Source organism: Doryrhamphus excisus, chromosome 18 (assembly GCF_030265055.1).
Source record: "Doryrhamphus excisus isolate RoL2022-K1 chromosome 18, RoL_Dexc_1.0, whole genome shotgun sequence".
Taxonomy (NCBI): domain Eukaryota; kingdom Metazoa; phylum Chordata; class Actinopteri; order Syngnathiformes; family Syngnathidae; genus Doryrhamphus; species Doryrhamphus excisus.
In genome coordinates this window covers 12,763,165-12,779,325 of record NC_080483.1, presented here as the reverse complement: position 1 = coordinate 12,779,325, position 16,161 = coordinate 12,763,165, and the positions used below count along the sequence as shown (strand labels likewise).

Below are 16,161 nucleotides of genomic sequence, written 5' to 3'. Positions count from 1 at the left end.
CGGTCGATCTGAAGGCATTCCCAACAAAATGGGTGTGTCCTAAAGCGGGAGAGTGGAAAAAAAGAGGGTATTCCCTCTGAATCACTGAGGGAAAGCCCTTGTTCATTTGTTTTGGTTTGTTGTACTAAAGGGGCAGCCAAAATGAGTCGGGGTGGTGTTATAAGGACATTTTAAAAGTGGGGAGGGGTGACTGTTGTTATGGTGCTGTTGCAGAAAGTTTGTGTTATTGTCATGGACACATTCCACCGCCGTCTGCAACAAAGGGGGGGCTGTGCCTCTGTGCCAGACACTCTGGGGTGAATTCCACGGAGAACTCTCCACCTACGTCTTCTTGACAAGTACCCCCCCCCCCCCCCCCACGGTCTCCCATGGCAACATAAATACACGCTTTAGTGACTTTTGGAAGCACTGAGGTGTTTCATGGTGAAGGAACGTTCCTATCTCTTCTTCGTTTGAGCAAGAGCAGGCTGCCCAGTCAAACATTTCACACTTCAACCTCTCCCAGCAGCATTCCAAGCGTATGATGCACAGAGAAGCAGTGCTTGAGGATTTAAACCCCAACAAAAACGGGTTTTCGACTCCTTTGCTTGATCAAAGGAGTCAGTCTAACATGACCACTCATTTACTGTTGGTGGTTTTTGCCATCACTCACCCAGAAAAGAAAGACCTTTATGCATCTGCATGGGACATAGTGAAGCAGTGACATCTTGTGGTGGAATGAAAGAACTACAAAAATATGACAATACTAACCACCCCTGCAGGCTGCAAGCAAAGGCGGAAGTAAGTGAGGACACACAGAACCCTCAGTGAAAATGGCGGTAAAGGCTTGGGAGGGAATTTATTAGTGTTATTATCATTTATTTATATTACACACATCTTACTTTTATGTACAATAAGCTTCAAAATGTGCAGTACAGGACTAGATTTATTAATTCGAGTGAAATTCAGGTACAATATGTGCAATACTATGTTTTGTTTACTGCAATTCCACATTTTGGTTACTGCAATTTCACATTTTGTGTATTGTATAGGTTATTGTTTTTGATGTACATACGTATATTTACATTTATTCTGAACAGCACCTGCCACTTTTTGTATTTATATTCTTATTCCTTATTTTATTTTATTTTTTTTCCTTATTTTTTATTTTTACTTTCTACAAAATACACCGTGGAGTTGCACTCAAATTTCGTTGTATGCAATACGATGACAATTGGAATACCTGTGGTGTCATATTTCCAGGCTACCTAGAAAATTGTGATTAAAGTGTGTGTAATTGTGTTTCAAAATGAAGTGTGCAATTAATTGTAATTAATTGAGTTAACTACAGGCCACATGTGATTAATTATGATTAAATATTGTTTAATTTACCAAAAGGTACACAAAAATACAGAAAAAGAACTAATGAACGAATGAGTAGTGGTTAGCTAAGCTAGGCTTGTTGCTCATCAACTACTGTAACTTTGCGTACCTCATTGTAAAGTGTTAATCAATTTTCTATGCATCCAGAGCGGGCGTACTTTACATGTATTAAATTGTAAGGCGTCTTGGAGTAAACTTCGAGTATCATTTGAGTATGCCGTTACCGGGTTGAGTGTGTTGTTTTTCTCAAATCCAAACCATTCCAAACCATTCCAAACCATAAATTAGGCCTCAAATGCACCAGTATTTGCTTCTGTCTATTTAACAATATTTCTATGAAATATACATCACCTTATTTACAGTTTTATAGTAGCTGCAACACAAGTCACTTGCCTTCTAGAGTATTTCCATGCTGAACAACATGAAATATGCAATTACTTGATACTCGTTATGCCATTAAACAGCCATTAGGGCTCCTTGTCTGCTTGCCTTGGGTAATTATAAATGGCCGTGTGTGTGAACATAATGGTGCTCATTCACAGCAACATTCACCACTGACACAATCGTGTGCTTGGGAATATCTGTTTCGTCAGGATAAAAGCACATATTTTATTTATCAGTCACACCAAAAGCCTTGAAATATCCTGACGTTCTCTCAACTCATATGCTATGTAAAGATATACTTCATGTTTTGTATCCAATCCCCATCATTTATACTCATAAAAACATCATTTAACTTGTCATTCTTTCCAGACACATCTTCAAATGTTCAAATTTTGTCACGATTGAAGAATAAAAAGCTCTCTTACCTCTGTGGTGAAAGCAAGTCAGTTACCATGACAACAGGACATCTGACATAGCAACAGGGTTATAGTGCTTTGACATGTGCAACATGTCCGATTCCTTTTCCGCCAATAGTTAACACCAGGGACGACTGTTGTTACATGAACTTTTAAAATTAAAGCAATGCTTAATTTATTCCTATAAATAACAAATAAGCTATCATTTTCAGCACATATTTATTTGATTTTTATTGTATATACTTAATATATACTTAATTGTATATACTACTTGCATATATAGTTTATTGTTTATTGTGGTTAACTGTGACAAGTACATTTTTGGGAGCTGATTCCTTATTTCTAAACGGAATATTTAGAAAAAAATGATTATAATTATATTATATTATAATAATAATATAATTGAAAAAAATATTATAATAATAAAAATAATAAAAAATAACTTCTAAATCAGTTTAATTACTAGAGCCCTCTAGAGATGAAATAACACCCCTATAGGCACATTTACACCCAATATAGTAAACATAATAAAAGAAAATAAGACAAGACTTGTGCTCGTGTGTGTTACTATATTGGTATGAAAAAGTTTGGACACCCAGGGTGTAGTCAGTAAAACTTTATTATTCAGTGCATGAACAGAACACCATGTCAAGATCCTTTTCAATCCATTTTTAAATATCTTTTTTTTTTCTTTTTACATAAAAAAATAATGGGGCAATTTCATTAATATACCTCTGTTTTGTTTTTCTTTCTCCCCCTACCCGAAAGAGCGCTGAGCGAGTATTTAGAAAGGTGCTGTACAATGTACAAACATTTACATCTACTGTTCCTACACAATGTAGAAGATAAGCACAGAGATTGTTTCCTACCGAAGCGATGCAAGGCCACAGGATGATACAAGGATGAGATAGAAAATGAAAAAAAAAAAAAAAAAAGCTCAAACAAGCAAATATATCATACCAGATGCTTCCTTCAGCCCAACGAAGTATTGCACAAAAAAAGTCACAGATTGCTTCACAGTGCGTCTTTTAAGTTGAAAGTCTGGTGGTTTTTTCGAGTCAAGCGCACTGTTTGATGCCGCCGGATCTCATGCTGTATTTGCTACAACGCTATGTTTCCCTGAGCTCACCTGAATACCTTGTCCACTCGACCTGGAGTCAGCTCAGATAAACTGAAGAGGGCTGCTTCAAAGTCACAATTTTCAAGGGTGTCCAAACCATGGCACAAGGGCCCGCAGTTCATGTTTTTATTGGCCAGTTGTCACAAATTTGACTTGTCATTTTGAATTCCGAGTATGTGATTGTAGTTTTAAAAAGCAGACAAAAAAATTCCAAATTATTGCATTATTGGATGCAAATAAATTATGTTTCATTAAAAAGTTTGAATTCAGAGGAAATCAACAAAAATACTGATCACATGGTATCAATACAAAAATCAGATATTGATACTGATGCTTGTTATATATCATATGTACAGTATATGTTATTTTTTTCCTAATATTACATTACTATTGTATTGTTACGCCATACTTGGGGCTAGCCTAGTTTCAACCGTGGTTTTCCAGCCAATGACATTTTATTATTATTTTTTTAATGTACAATTATTTCCCATTTTTATCCCATTTATGCAAATGTGCTACCCTCACATGTTAGAAATGTTAGAGAACAAAAGAATACTGCAAACCCTCTTCCCTTCTGAGCCGCTCTACTATCATATTCATTCGCAAAAACCTGCCATTTCTAAGTCCGTTTTAAAGCCGTAAGTTACATAACAGGCTGAGATCAGCATCTGTGACTTTTACACAAAAAAAATCAACCAGCAGCACTGACACACACCCCGAAAAGATCTCGTCTTTTTTTCCCCCTCAGTAGGCAGCGACATGACTCACAGGTTGAACACTATTACATAAACTGTCCTTAAACAGAAAAATAAATATATACTGTATATATATATATATCTATATATAATATGGCATTGGCAACCAAAGTCATCAAGATCACAAATTATTAAATATCTTTTATGCTACGGGGGCAAATGCAGTGCAGTGGACTTTAATACTTTAGCAAAACATAACATGACATTCTTGTGTATATAAATATACACATAAGATGTGTGTATTTTATATTTTATTTATATTTAAGTAGAGCTACAATATGCAAAAGCAACAAAGGGGAGTGAGACAATAAACGTGTTTTGGTCCATCATGATTTGGGGTGCTTTTTCCATTCAGTGGAACATCAGAGCTTCAGGTTGTGCAGGGTTGTCAAACGGCGGATGATTAGCGGGCTGTTTATTTTTAACAGGACAACACTGCTGGTCACAATGACCACTTGACCATCTTTTGGACCGCACCGCATGTTCCCCTGGTTCAATTCCCATCGAGAACATTTGGGGGTAGACGGCAAGGGAAGTTTATAGAAATGGCTCGAAATCGGTTCCAGATAGTTAATGCCCTTCGCCATTTTGGAGGATTGTTTACAATAGCCTCCTGGAAACACTCGCATCAAGCACGCCCAAAACTAGCTACTCATTACTGAGTCCGACTGAGATTTGTCCTGGTTTGGAGAGATTTTTGTGATTTTTTTTTGAGCAATGGTCTTAAACTTTTCAACTTTCCAATTCAATTCTCGCTTTTGCATGTTGTAGCTCTATGTAAAACCTCATTAAGATCCAAATGTGTAAACGGTATAATACTATATATGTATGCAAATTATGATTCACAATGAGATATTGTCAGCAAACATTGCATGTGAGCTCTACAATGTCATGAAGTACAAAGATTTGTGCAGGGTTTGTTTCCTACAGCACATTGGAACCACTCTGGTACCCTTAGAATGAACCATGGGGACAAGGTTTATATTAAAACATGGACTTAGCTACACGTACAAGGAGCTTCACAGAAACATAAAACAGTTGGCAAAAGTGTTTGGTAGATTGTGTCTCTTATTGGAATAGTGTTTTTTTCACCAATATGTTGTATATCATGGATTCTTAAACTGTGATCAAATGGATCACTGCTGATCTAATGGAATTTTAATAGAAATAAAATTATGGTGGGCGCACATTCATAGTAAATAATCCTGAAATCCTTGCACGGTGATGTTAAAATGTGACTATAATGGTTGACTGGAGCTCATACAGTTGTCATAAAGGAAAAACCTCCATTGTCATGGAGCCACTTGAGAAAAGTAGGCTTGCCATGTTTATACACCTGCCACTTCACAGAGGATTATAATTCTGAAATAAAGCGTGGAACTGTGCCAACGATCCATCAGTCAGCTTCAGATGTGGGAGCTGTAAGTTTGATTATTTTGGGTTTTTTTCAGCAAATATGTTAAGCTAGCATGATGCTAGCACTGTAGCTCCCAAACAGTAGCTAACATTTGTGTTGCTAACATTTGTGTCCTTCTGTCCCACCCTTTAATGTTACGTTTTTGTATATGATATATGGCTTCTATTGTGTCGGACGAGTATATAGTACAGTATGTAAGAAGTGAATAAAGTACATAGTACTTCTTGAAGACATTGTCAGAAACCGGCATGGACAAACACGACTCATTAGCATAAAGCTAAAGCAATTCTAATAGACTAGTATGGGAATTCTTACGTTGTGTTCGAAACCGCATACTAACTGATTTCACTTTAGCGCTAAACTCTTTAAATACATAACTTTGAGATTTTTTTTTAAAAATCAGGTGAGAATGTGGCCGTTTATATCCCGAGTGTGCCATTTATTTGTACAACTACCAACCGTTTACAATTTTGTTGGGACGAATTTGGCAAAATTTACGCTAGCCAAAGTGAGCAACGCACTTTCAGTTATTTTCACAAAATAAAACACCCCCATACTTTTCTCATACAAAAAAAACATAGTGATAAATCACTGCTTTTTTTTTGTTTCGCGGTGACGTCACGTCGCGTTGCATCCTGGGTAATTTGAGTGTGAGTAGTAAGCTAATGATACATAGTCAACATTTCTGGCGAATGCAGTATACATCCGGGAACTTCTCGCGTACCGCCAGTGTAGACACACTACATACACAAATAGTTAGTATGAGTAGTAGGTAAATATGCGGTTTCGAACACAGGCTAAGACTTACCATACATTCCAGACTATTAGTTGGTACTTTTTTTCACATGCTTTGAAAACTGCTACTTAAACATTGATTTGGCTAACTTATGGCTAATAGAACAAATAGTACATTTCTGTAGTGAATTGAATTGTCACGTCTTTAATTTCTGATCTGACAAATCTTAGGTAAGTTTGATCAAGTAAATTACTACAGCTGTTGAATTCCAGTGGAAAAAAGAGCTCACGCTACACTGGGAACATCGAGTTGAGGTAGGATTTCAAGGTTTATAGTGTGTCTTTCTGTGTAAATATCCAATGTTTTAGACTACTGTATATACGTACATACGTATGTACACATTTTTTTCCCTTTAAAGTGGGTGCGGCTTATGTGTAAAATGTATTGTCAGACACTGTCAATAGAGAAATAATCTACCATAAACACATTTTCCAGCCTTTTTCTTTTCTGTTTTTATCATTTCCTTTGTTTTGGCTATCATACACTCGGTAAAGTAGATCTGAAAAAAGCACAAGTTTCTGGTCATTTGGAGGATGCAGCGCGTAGGGAAGAGAGTGGAGAACAGTCTCAAATTGGCCCAGCTTGGGGATGAGGATCGGGAAAGCGGTGTCTGTAAGACGTGCGCTAACAAAGACAAGTGGACTGCATGCGGTTGAGCCAAGCAGCTCAGGAAATGAGAGTACAAATAAAAAATATTGCCCTATGACCTTTCCTCCTCACCTTGCATAATGAGCAGATGGATGCATTGTCATGGGCGAGGTGCTGCTCTTCCATCGTGTTGGCACAAATTCACATGGCAAGACGTCCGAGCTCTGAGATACTGAAGTAGAGAATGGAGGCAGAAGAGGAGGCTGCTACACACCACTGGTGCTTTTCCAGGTTGACCACACCCAAAAAAAGGACCAAAGGCTTCGAAAAAGTGGCACGTGGTATCACCTTTACTGGAAGAGCTCAAAACAATCCACAAAGGATGGCACGGAGAATCCGGAGTACAGAATCATCTTTGTCAAAAGGGATCACGGAGGACTTCAGCCTGGGAGAGGATTCTGGCTTGGCTGGGTACCTTCCATTCGCCAGGGCTGATGGGCGCCTTTGAGCTCTGAGGGCTCTTGGGAGTCCTGCTAACGGAGGCCACAGGGTCTTCCTTGCTAGATTGTTTTTTGGAGTTTCTTCCCTTTGGCTCGCTTGGTGAAAGTACTGAATCTTTGAAGGAAGTCTCTTTATGTCTCTTCCTGTCCTCTGCACTCTGGTCCTTGACATGGCTCGAGTCCCGACTAGAACCTCGTTCACTTTCTCGAGGAGAATGAAGAGATCTTTCTTTAAAACTTGTTGCCTCATGCCTCGTTTTGGACGTTGGGTGTCCTCTAGTCTCAAGGTTGGACTTTCGGCTGTTGCCATGACGCAAGTTGTCACTGCTTCTGGAGTCCTTGTGTCTCCGATCGAGGTTGCTAGCCCGGCTCGCCTCCCCCATGCTTGCGGATCTCACTCTAGTTACCTTCTTGTCGTTCCGTGCTGCTATTGGCGCCTGGCTCTCCGTCTTCTTGGGGCTGCGAGGCTGGTCTTTGGCTTGATGTGATGTCTCCGCTGCTTTCTTTGGGCTGCTCAGTTCTCTGCGCTCTTTCATGCTGGTTGTCTTCTCAGCCGTCTCCATCTCCTTGTCTCCTCGCCACTCATCTTGCTCCTCCACCGAGCTCAAAGCCTTACTGCTGTGGCGCCGCAGGTCTCGCGGGGACGTGGCGCTCCAGCTGCGGGAGTGTTTCAGTCTGCCGGAGTAAGGAGGGGACACATGGATGGAAGCCCCGGTGGAATATGAAGAAGACAGGGGTGACGTGTCCGGAAAAAACACCTCCCCGGTGTAGTTTGAGGGTGAAATGCGTTTTTGACCTGCAAGAGACGTGACATGCTTTAGCGCACTAATAAATAATCGCATATTCCGCAGCTGCAAATTTGAATGGAGGGGAGGAACTGAGGTGAGCAATTACCAACGTAGAAAGAGAAGAGACCAGGAAAGGCGTGTGAAGATGTTAGTGTTGGTGCTCAGTGTAGTAGCACATAGTAGAAGAAGCTGCACTACCTGCATCACAAGAAGAACACCCGACAGGAAGCAGATGGTTAGAGACGGAATGCATAAACAAGAACCCCATACAGACGGTGGTGTGTTCCAGTAAGTCAAGACCACAACAAAAGGCCCGTTAGCAAATGGATGGAGTCATCATCGCTAAGGAAACAGCATGGATTTATGGGAAGGAGCGCAGTCTGCGCTCTCCTCGTAAAGCAGCGAGCACAGTGTGAAAATACCAGCAGCCACCTGCTTTACACAAACAATCTGGCAATAATGCATGAATTTCAATTAGTGAACAAAATGCTCTCTGTGATCGTTACAATGACAACTGTTAGGCTTCCGCAGTCAATTCATTTGGGGGAAACTTGAAAGAATAAGTAACGACTAGTACTACATGTTTTTAACTGGTGCTATAAAAAATGAAATGTAAGGAAAAAGGAAATTCCTTCATGTTCCCTATGGATGCAAAAACAACAAATCAGTATTCATTCATTCATGGTTTTATGCTTTCTTTGTAGCACTTTGAGATTTCTGTAATGTAAAGTGCAATCTTAATAAAAATATTATTATTATTATTATTATTATTATTATTATTCATTTTCTACCGCTTATCTGGACTGGTAGCCAGCCAATCACAGGGCACATATAGACAAACAACCATTCACACTCACATTCATACCTATGGACAATTTGGAGTCGCCAATTAACCTAGCATGTTTTTGGAATGTGGGAGGAAACCGGAGTACCCGGAGAAAACCCATGCATGCACACAGAGAACATGCAAACTCCACACAGAGATGGCCGAGGGGGGAATTGAACCCTGGTCTCCTAGCTGTGAGGTCTGCGCGCTAACCACTCGACCGCCGTGCAGCCCCCCAAATCAGTATTTCAAATCAATATTTCATTCATTCATTTTCTACTGCTTTTCCTCACGTGGGTCGCGGGGGTTGCTGGAGCCTATCCCAGCTGTCTTCGGGCGAGAGGCGGGGTACACCCTGGACTGGTAGCCAGCCAATCACAGGGCACATATAGACAAACAACCATTCACACTCACATTCATACCTATGGACAATTTGTAGTCGCTAATTAACCTAGCATGTTTTTGGAATGTGGGAGGAAACCGGGGTACCTGGAGAAAACCCACGCATGCACGGGGAGAACATGCAAACTCCACACAGAGATGGCCGAGGTTGGAATTGAACCCTGGTCTCCTAGCTGTGAGGTCTGCGCGCTAACCACTCGACCACCATGCAGCCCAAATCAATATTTCACCTTGTTAAATTATTTCTAGTATTATTATTTCTATATGTACAGTCACTGACATTTTTTTACATGACCAAAATTCCCGATCATGTGGTTTACTGTACTGTAATTGCCATCTTGATGTCTTAGGGCGTGTGGACGTAAATGAGCACTTACTACCATCTTGAGTCAAGCCCGCCCCAGGTCGGAGCAGCAGCACCACTTTACTTCCTCCAGCTTGGATCAGCTCGATGGCGCGTGTGTGGGAAATGCCTCGAGCCGGCTCGCCGTTGATCTCCACAATCTCGTCCCCGACCTGCTCGAAACACATGACATTCCGCCATCATTAAGGGGACAGAGAGAGATATGCTGGCTTGGCGTTCCCACTGACAGCATCCGGATGGTGCACACTGACACATCATCAACATGTGTCGCCATTCATGGCACACATAACAGCCTGGAGGCAGTCTCTATTATTAGAGATGACAAATGAATGCCAGCATATCAATCTGTAATCCTCTAATCACAGCTGACATTCCTCTGCATGCCCACAGGTCACAGTCTGCCAGGATGGAATCCCGCGAGGAGCTTCTGTTCTTCTTTTATCCTTCCCATTCAGGCTAATAACAATATGATAATTACATCCCAGTGGGATGATTCGATTATTTTATGAAGCTGTGCTTTCTCGATAGGGTCACCATGTGGAACCAACACCGGGGGTTTGATTGCAGTTTTATGAGCCAAAGAATGAGACGATGCATATAAGAAAAAGATAAGTAGTGCAGTATCTGACAAAAGTGAATACACCGCCAACATTTTACAGGATATCTTGACTACTGACAACACCACAGAAAGTAGACTTGGATATAGAAGAGCCCCGCCTATCATAGAAAGTGGTTTGATGGTGCTATCTGCAAAAAAACAAACACTGCAGCTATTAATCCAACAGAGGACACTCACAAGAAAATTAACATTTTCCAGCAGGAAGAAGCTGTGACAAGCCCTGAAGTTTTTAGGGCTTTTAATGGGTGTGCTTATTATTCAATTTTTTTTCTATTCCATTCAATTCTCCTTCGCTTATTCTGGTCCAGGTCACGGGGGACAGTCTCAGTAGGGAAGCCCAAGCTTCCCGGTCCCTGGCCACCTCCTCCGGCGTCCTGCATCATTGGGAGGACGCCATGGCTTTCCAAGGCTAGTTGTGAAACATCCTTCCAGCGTGTCCTAGGTCTGCCCTCGGGCCTTCTCCCAGCTGGGCATGCCCGGATCACCTCACCAGGCATCCGGATGAGATGCCCGAGGAATCTCAACTAGCTCCTCTCGATGTGTAGGAGGAGCAGCTCTACTCTACTCTCTTAGGGTGAGTCCAGCTACCCCACAGAGGAAACTCATTTCAGTGCAGTCTAGGCAAAACCTATTCTACCCAATCTGTTTACTTTTGTGAGATACTGTGTCATAAAGTAAGGGACAAAAAAACAGCAACTACTACAACTACTTTTACTACAGTTAAGACCACAGTTTGCTTCATCACGCTGTGTGGAGATTGTCTCCAAAAAATTCATTACTTGGGTTGCTGTGCATTCTGATGAACCGCCTGCATTCGCAAAATAGCAAATGCCAGAAATTGGATTCACGCAACAACAGAGATTGAACACTGTCTTCCTGAAATGAGAGTGGAAAAACGCTTCAGTGGGCACATTAGTGAATCATAACTCCACTATAAAATCCCCACCAAAAAAAAAAATCAAATGAACAAAAAAAAAAACACTTGGTCAGGAGGTAATTGGTATGAGTATAACCCTCTCATGGTATCATTTATATTTTCATCTTTACCTCTAAAGTCCTCAATAACCTTGCCCCTTAATTGAAGCCAATTCTTTTCAGGAATAGAGCTCAATTTTTGTCTCATATCTGGTAAAGTCCCTCTGCGGCCCTGAAAAGACTTGTTTATATCCCGCGTAAAGCTCCAATAAATCCAAATCAGTCGTGTTCTTCATTTTGATTAGGACTACAGTCACCACAGAATGTCTTTCAAATGTAGGAAACATCACAGCATCACTCACATGGATCCTTCCGTCCAGCTGGGCGGGCCCGTCTTCAGCCAGTCTCAAAATGTACAGCCCCATGTTGTACTCGGTGCCCCCTCGGAGGCTAAAACCGAAGCCTCTTGGTCCTCTGTCCAGCTCCACAGTCAGACAGCCCTAGATGGCATGAGGACAATGTGAATGGTTTTATTTCATTTGAACAAGCATCAGATTACAATTGAATGCATCACATAATCAGTTCACAGTTCCACATGTCCAAAAGGAGTAGGAAGAAGCAAAGCTTATTAAATCCTACCCCTCCATCTGGTACTTTTACAATCAGTAACTGTTACATTTGTTCACTTCCTGCTTTCCTAATATAGTTTTAAGTTTTTTTTTTTGTTTTTTTTTTAATCCCGTACCGAAGTACGAGGTGATATGACCATCCAATGACATAATGGGTACCATAGTAACTGTCAATATAGTGATATATATAGCACATCATGACTGGTTCAAGAGTCTTCATCCTTGTATTTAGCAAACATCAACTGCTTGTATTGTTTCTTGAATTGGCTCATCGTTGTGCATTGTTTGAGTTCCTTACTCAATCCATTCCATAGTTTGATTCCACATACTGAAATGCTATGGCTTTTTAACATAGTCCGAGCATATAAGTGTTTCAGATTTAGTTCTTCCCTGAGATCATATTTCTCCTGTTTTGTAGAGAAGTATTGGATGACATTTTTAGCGAATTGGTTATTTTTAGCCTAACTATATCAGCAAGTTGAAGTATTTGTGATTTTAGAAATAAGGAGTTAGTATGTTCTCTGTAGGCGGCATTATGAATTATCCTTACTGACCTTTTTTGCAGTACATTTAGTGAGTGAAGATTGCTTTTATAGTTATTACCCCATATAAGTAAGATATGGTAGAACCAGAGAGCAATAAAGAATGTGAATGTTTGTACATGGTACTGAATACATGAGTATACATGCTGACAACACGTAGGAGTAAAAAGCAGCACCTGGTTGGGTCCTGTGACACACAGCGCCCCCTGCTCCACCGGTATGGTTTTATGTTCCGACCAGGAGGCTCCGTCCCGTTTGTCCTCCAGGTCGAGGTTGTAGCTGTGACACACACATGCACTTTGTCACTTGGACATGTTTGTGTAGCATGCAACATGCTGCAGGCTCAACGCAGTTAATTATGTAGAATTATGCAGAATAAGGATGGGCATGACAGTTTGTTGTGTGAAATGGGTTGGCACATCTTGAGGGCAAATGAGGCAAAATGGAGTGCAGTACTTGGCTGCAACCAGCAGAGGTGCTGTTGATTCAGTTTCAGCCTGAAGGCCTAAACATCCTCGGGCAGAATGTGTGGGGAATGGAGTCAAAGCGGACATCCACTGGCACGCAAAGCTCGGATTTTATAACTATGCACTCCACTGCACAGAAAACACTGCTCGGCATGTATTTTTCACATTAACCCATTTTAATGTGATACCATTTAATGGTCATACATACCACTGTCTAATTCAAGTGCCCAGTGTTGGACACCATGAGAGAAAATTTAAAAAAAATGTGCAATTATTGTAGGAAATGTTTCACAAAAATTTCACAGGAAACACTAGAAAGCTTTCTGTACTGGTTTATCATATGTGGATGCTCTGTTAGAGTCCACAAATCAATACAAAGGGCCGAATAGTTCCCATAATAGGTCAATTCCTATGGCAAACAGTACATTATTTGGATGGTTCCCTATTAAATTCTCTTTACCGCTCATCCTGTAGCGCAGACCGTTGTCCGATGGCTCGATGCTGAAGAGCTGGACTCTGTCGAGCAGAACTTGCTCCAGATGGAGGACCCTTGTACTCTGAAATGTAGTTTCAAGTGTCAAACGTGGAAATCCTTTTCCAAACGTTAGTATTTCACATATGACAACATGGCAGACCTACTGGGACGACACAGTGATTTCATGTTATTTATTTGAATTAATTCAACCCTTTCGCACCACTGATGGCCCCCTTTTCTGCGCCTACATATTTCATTGGCATGCTAAAATATTCATAGGCACTTCTTGCATGCTTTGGCTACCTGCCCGCACAAGTGCCTTTAAGTTTATTCGCTTGGACTGAACAAACTCACCGTCCTCGGGGACCACGGTGAGAGTGACCACATTGCCAGCATCCTTGATGAGCTGGACGATATCGTTGTGTGATAGCTCAAGGATGGAGCGTCCATTGACGGCGGAGATGCGGTCGCCGACGTGTAGCAGGCCGCAGCGGTCGGTTGGGCTCCCTTCTATGATGCGGCCGATTTTGTGTGGGATAACTGAGAGAGGAAAAAAAATCGTTACAAAACCTTTAAATCACATTAAATTCTCCAGATGATGCAGTCTATATATATACTTCTGGTATATTTTTATTCAAAAACTAGTCAACTAAGATTATATGTACATTTACATATTAAATACATTCTAACCTCCATGCGGGGGTCTGCTCTTGGATGTTAGGATGACGAAGCCAAAACCCTCCGTGTCTTTGCGGTGGAGTGTGATGTCGAAAGACTCGTGGTCTAGAGCGCTGGGCATTGGCAGCCGAGGTAGTTTGGGGGAACCGTTCACCAACGTGGAAGCCATTTCCAGAGCTTCCTCCTCTGTGGCATCTGGAGGTGAAACAACGATTTTTTCCATCAAAACAACAATGACCTGTTGTAGCTTTTATGTTTATGAATTACAGAATAATAACGGTTTACTACACAGCTAATTAGTTCAACAATATCACACATGACTTTGTACGTCAAATGACAAACTATTTGTTGTTGTTAGCAAAAATGTTCAAAATTCCCAATTCCCATGTTTACTCACCTCTATAGATGACCTTCCTTCGCACAGTCAACATCACTTGACCGTTACGGGCGGCGTTCGTCATCAGGTCCAGTACTTGCTTGTGCGAGCGACCTTTCACCATCACGCCATCGATGCCGATGAGCTCGTCTCCCGCCCGCAGACGACCGTCTTTCTCCGCCGCCCCATTGGGCACGATGGCCCCGATGTAGACCTGGGGAAAGACATTCTGAGAGGGGATCAGTAATGCAGGATGATGAATCAGTTGACATGCATGACAATACACATGTGAATACCTCATGGTGATGTAGTGAATTATAGCGTCATCAACTCTTTGACGAGTAAATAATACATTCCCGCCACATTACACTCAGCTCATATAGCGGATGCGTTTATAGCAACACACGAGCACAAGTCTTTGCTATGTCTTCAGTGGCTTATTTACACTTATTATGTTGACTATATTGAGTAATACAAGTGTAAAGGTGACTATAGGGATGTTAGTTGATGTCTAGAGGGCTCTAATAATGTTAAAAAACATTTTTAGATATTTTTTAGATTTTTTTAAAACAATTTTTTTTGACATTTTTAGATTACTGTACATAATAAATTGATCAAAACTGAAGATGAATATTAAATAAATCGCCCATGTGAAGACTGCATGAATGCTAACAATGTGACCTTTCACCTTAGCTACATTGGATTGGTTCTTGCTTTTATATGTGATACTATTACACATACTTACTGGCTGTTGTGGACCTTCTCCGCCCAGAACACGAAAGCCAAAGCCTGTCTCAATGTCTCTTTTGAGGAAAACATCAATGTCTTTGGTGTGGGGCTCTGTGGACGTCAAAAAAGTGAGGCAATATTTCTTTTTGATTCTGAGTGGTTATATTTGTAAAGACCGTCTGTGAACTTACGACGGCTCTCCAGCAGGGCTTTGGATTTTAGGTATAACTCCGTGGCGTCCCGCTTGGGGGAGTCAGCAGCGGCACGCAGGGTGCTAGTATTGGAATGGTAAGGTAGCGCCTGGGGGGTGGAGTCGATGAGAGCGTCCAAAGTCTCCGTGCTGGCAGTCATTTCCTGCCTCTACACAAACAAATCACACCAGCAGTAGTACACTTTAGAGGACGATGAAAAGATGGACAGTGGAACAGTGGCATTGGTTGACTTCTCAATTGTTATTTCTGGTTCAATGCTTCAATGTTTTAAGCCTCAAGACATCACTTGTACCCTTTTGTGGTGGCATCACAATAACAAAGGCAAAGGAAAAATAATGCGCTTGTGCAGTGCGTGATTTTGGTTATCACTTTCCCATGAGATTTGCTCCATGGCGACACTTTATCAAGGTATATGAAAAAGACTAAAATAGCTTAGCTGCTAATAACAATGGATGCAATGCATGCATTGTTATGAGACCTATAAGCTCTGGGATGTGATTTCCCTGAAGATGCTCCTTCAGGATGAAAGGGGCAACTTTATCCCAAATGTGTGGTATTAATAACAGCACCACATTGAAAAGGGGCTCATCCATGCTTGATTAATGCCACAATCCCCCGACAATGGCCGCTAAGATCCCCGAAACTGAGGGTGGAGGCGAAGCAATTAAGACTTTTCCCAGCGTAAACAAAAGGAATCACAATCAACACTCAAAATTTCCATCATTTAATTTGGTGCCGCAGAGGCTTAGCGGTTAAACGGAGGGACAATAGGATTGGAAATTAAACGCAGTGTTAATTCCA

The 16,161-nt window shown here is 41.2% G+C and overlaps 1 protein-coding gene and 1 long non-coding RNA gene across 5 annotated transcripts in view; one reads left to right on the top strand and one right to left on the bottom strand.

Moving 5' to 3' along the window:
* Positions 1 to 1,155: 1,155 nt before the first annotated feature.
* The window catches only part of LOC131105944 (membrane-associated guanylate kinase, WW and PDZ domain-containing protein 3), a 128,181-nt gene continuing 113,175 nt past the window's right edge, over positions 1,156 to 16,161 (bottom strand). The window contains exons 12-22 of one of the 4 annotated variants that reach the window (XM_058054503.1): positions 15,340 to 15,508; positions 15,165 to 15,259; positions 14,441 to 14,648; positions 14,056 to 14,238; positions 13,720 to 13,905; positions 13,351 to 13,447; positions 12,600 to 12,702; positions 11,615 to 11,752; positions 9,732 to 9,870; positions 8,233 to 8,324; positions 7,986 to 8,134 (exon numbers count right to left, since the gene is read on the bottom strand). In XM_058054503.1, the coding sequence (XP_057910486.1) occupies positions 8,275 to 8,324; positions 9,732 to 9,870; positions 11,615 to 11,752; positions 12,600 to 12,702; positions 13,351 to 13,447; positions 13,720 to 13,905; positions 14,056 to 14,238; positions 14,441 to 14,648; positions 15,165 to 15,259; positions 15,340 to 15,508 (1,368 nt within the window). In that variant the 3' untranslated portion in view covers positions 7,986 to 8,134; positions 8,233 to 8,274. Of the gene's footprint in view, positions 8,135 to 8,232; positions 9,871 to 11,614; positions 11,753 to 12,599; positions 12,703 to 13,350; positions 13,448 to 13,719; positions 13,906 to 14,055; positions 14,239 to 14,440; positions 14,649 to 15,164; positions 15,260 to 15,339; positions 15,509 to 16,161 lie in introns of all 4 variants that reach the window. The other 3 variants (XM_058054502.1, XM_058054501.1, XR_009120026.1) reach the window with 3 other exon arrangements.
* LOC131105949 (uncharacterized) lies at positions 4,977 to 15,888 on the top strand. The gene is made up of 4 exons (XR_009120028.1): positions 4,977 to 5,458; positions 6,421 to 6,504; positions 9,705 to 10,911; positions 14,449 to 15,888. It is a non-coding gene; the product is annotated as an uncharacterized LOC131105949 (long non-coding RNA).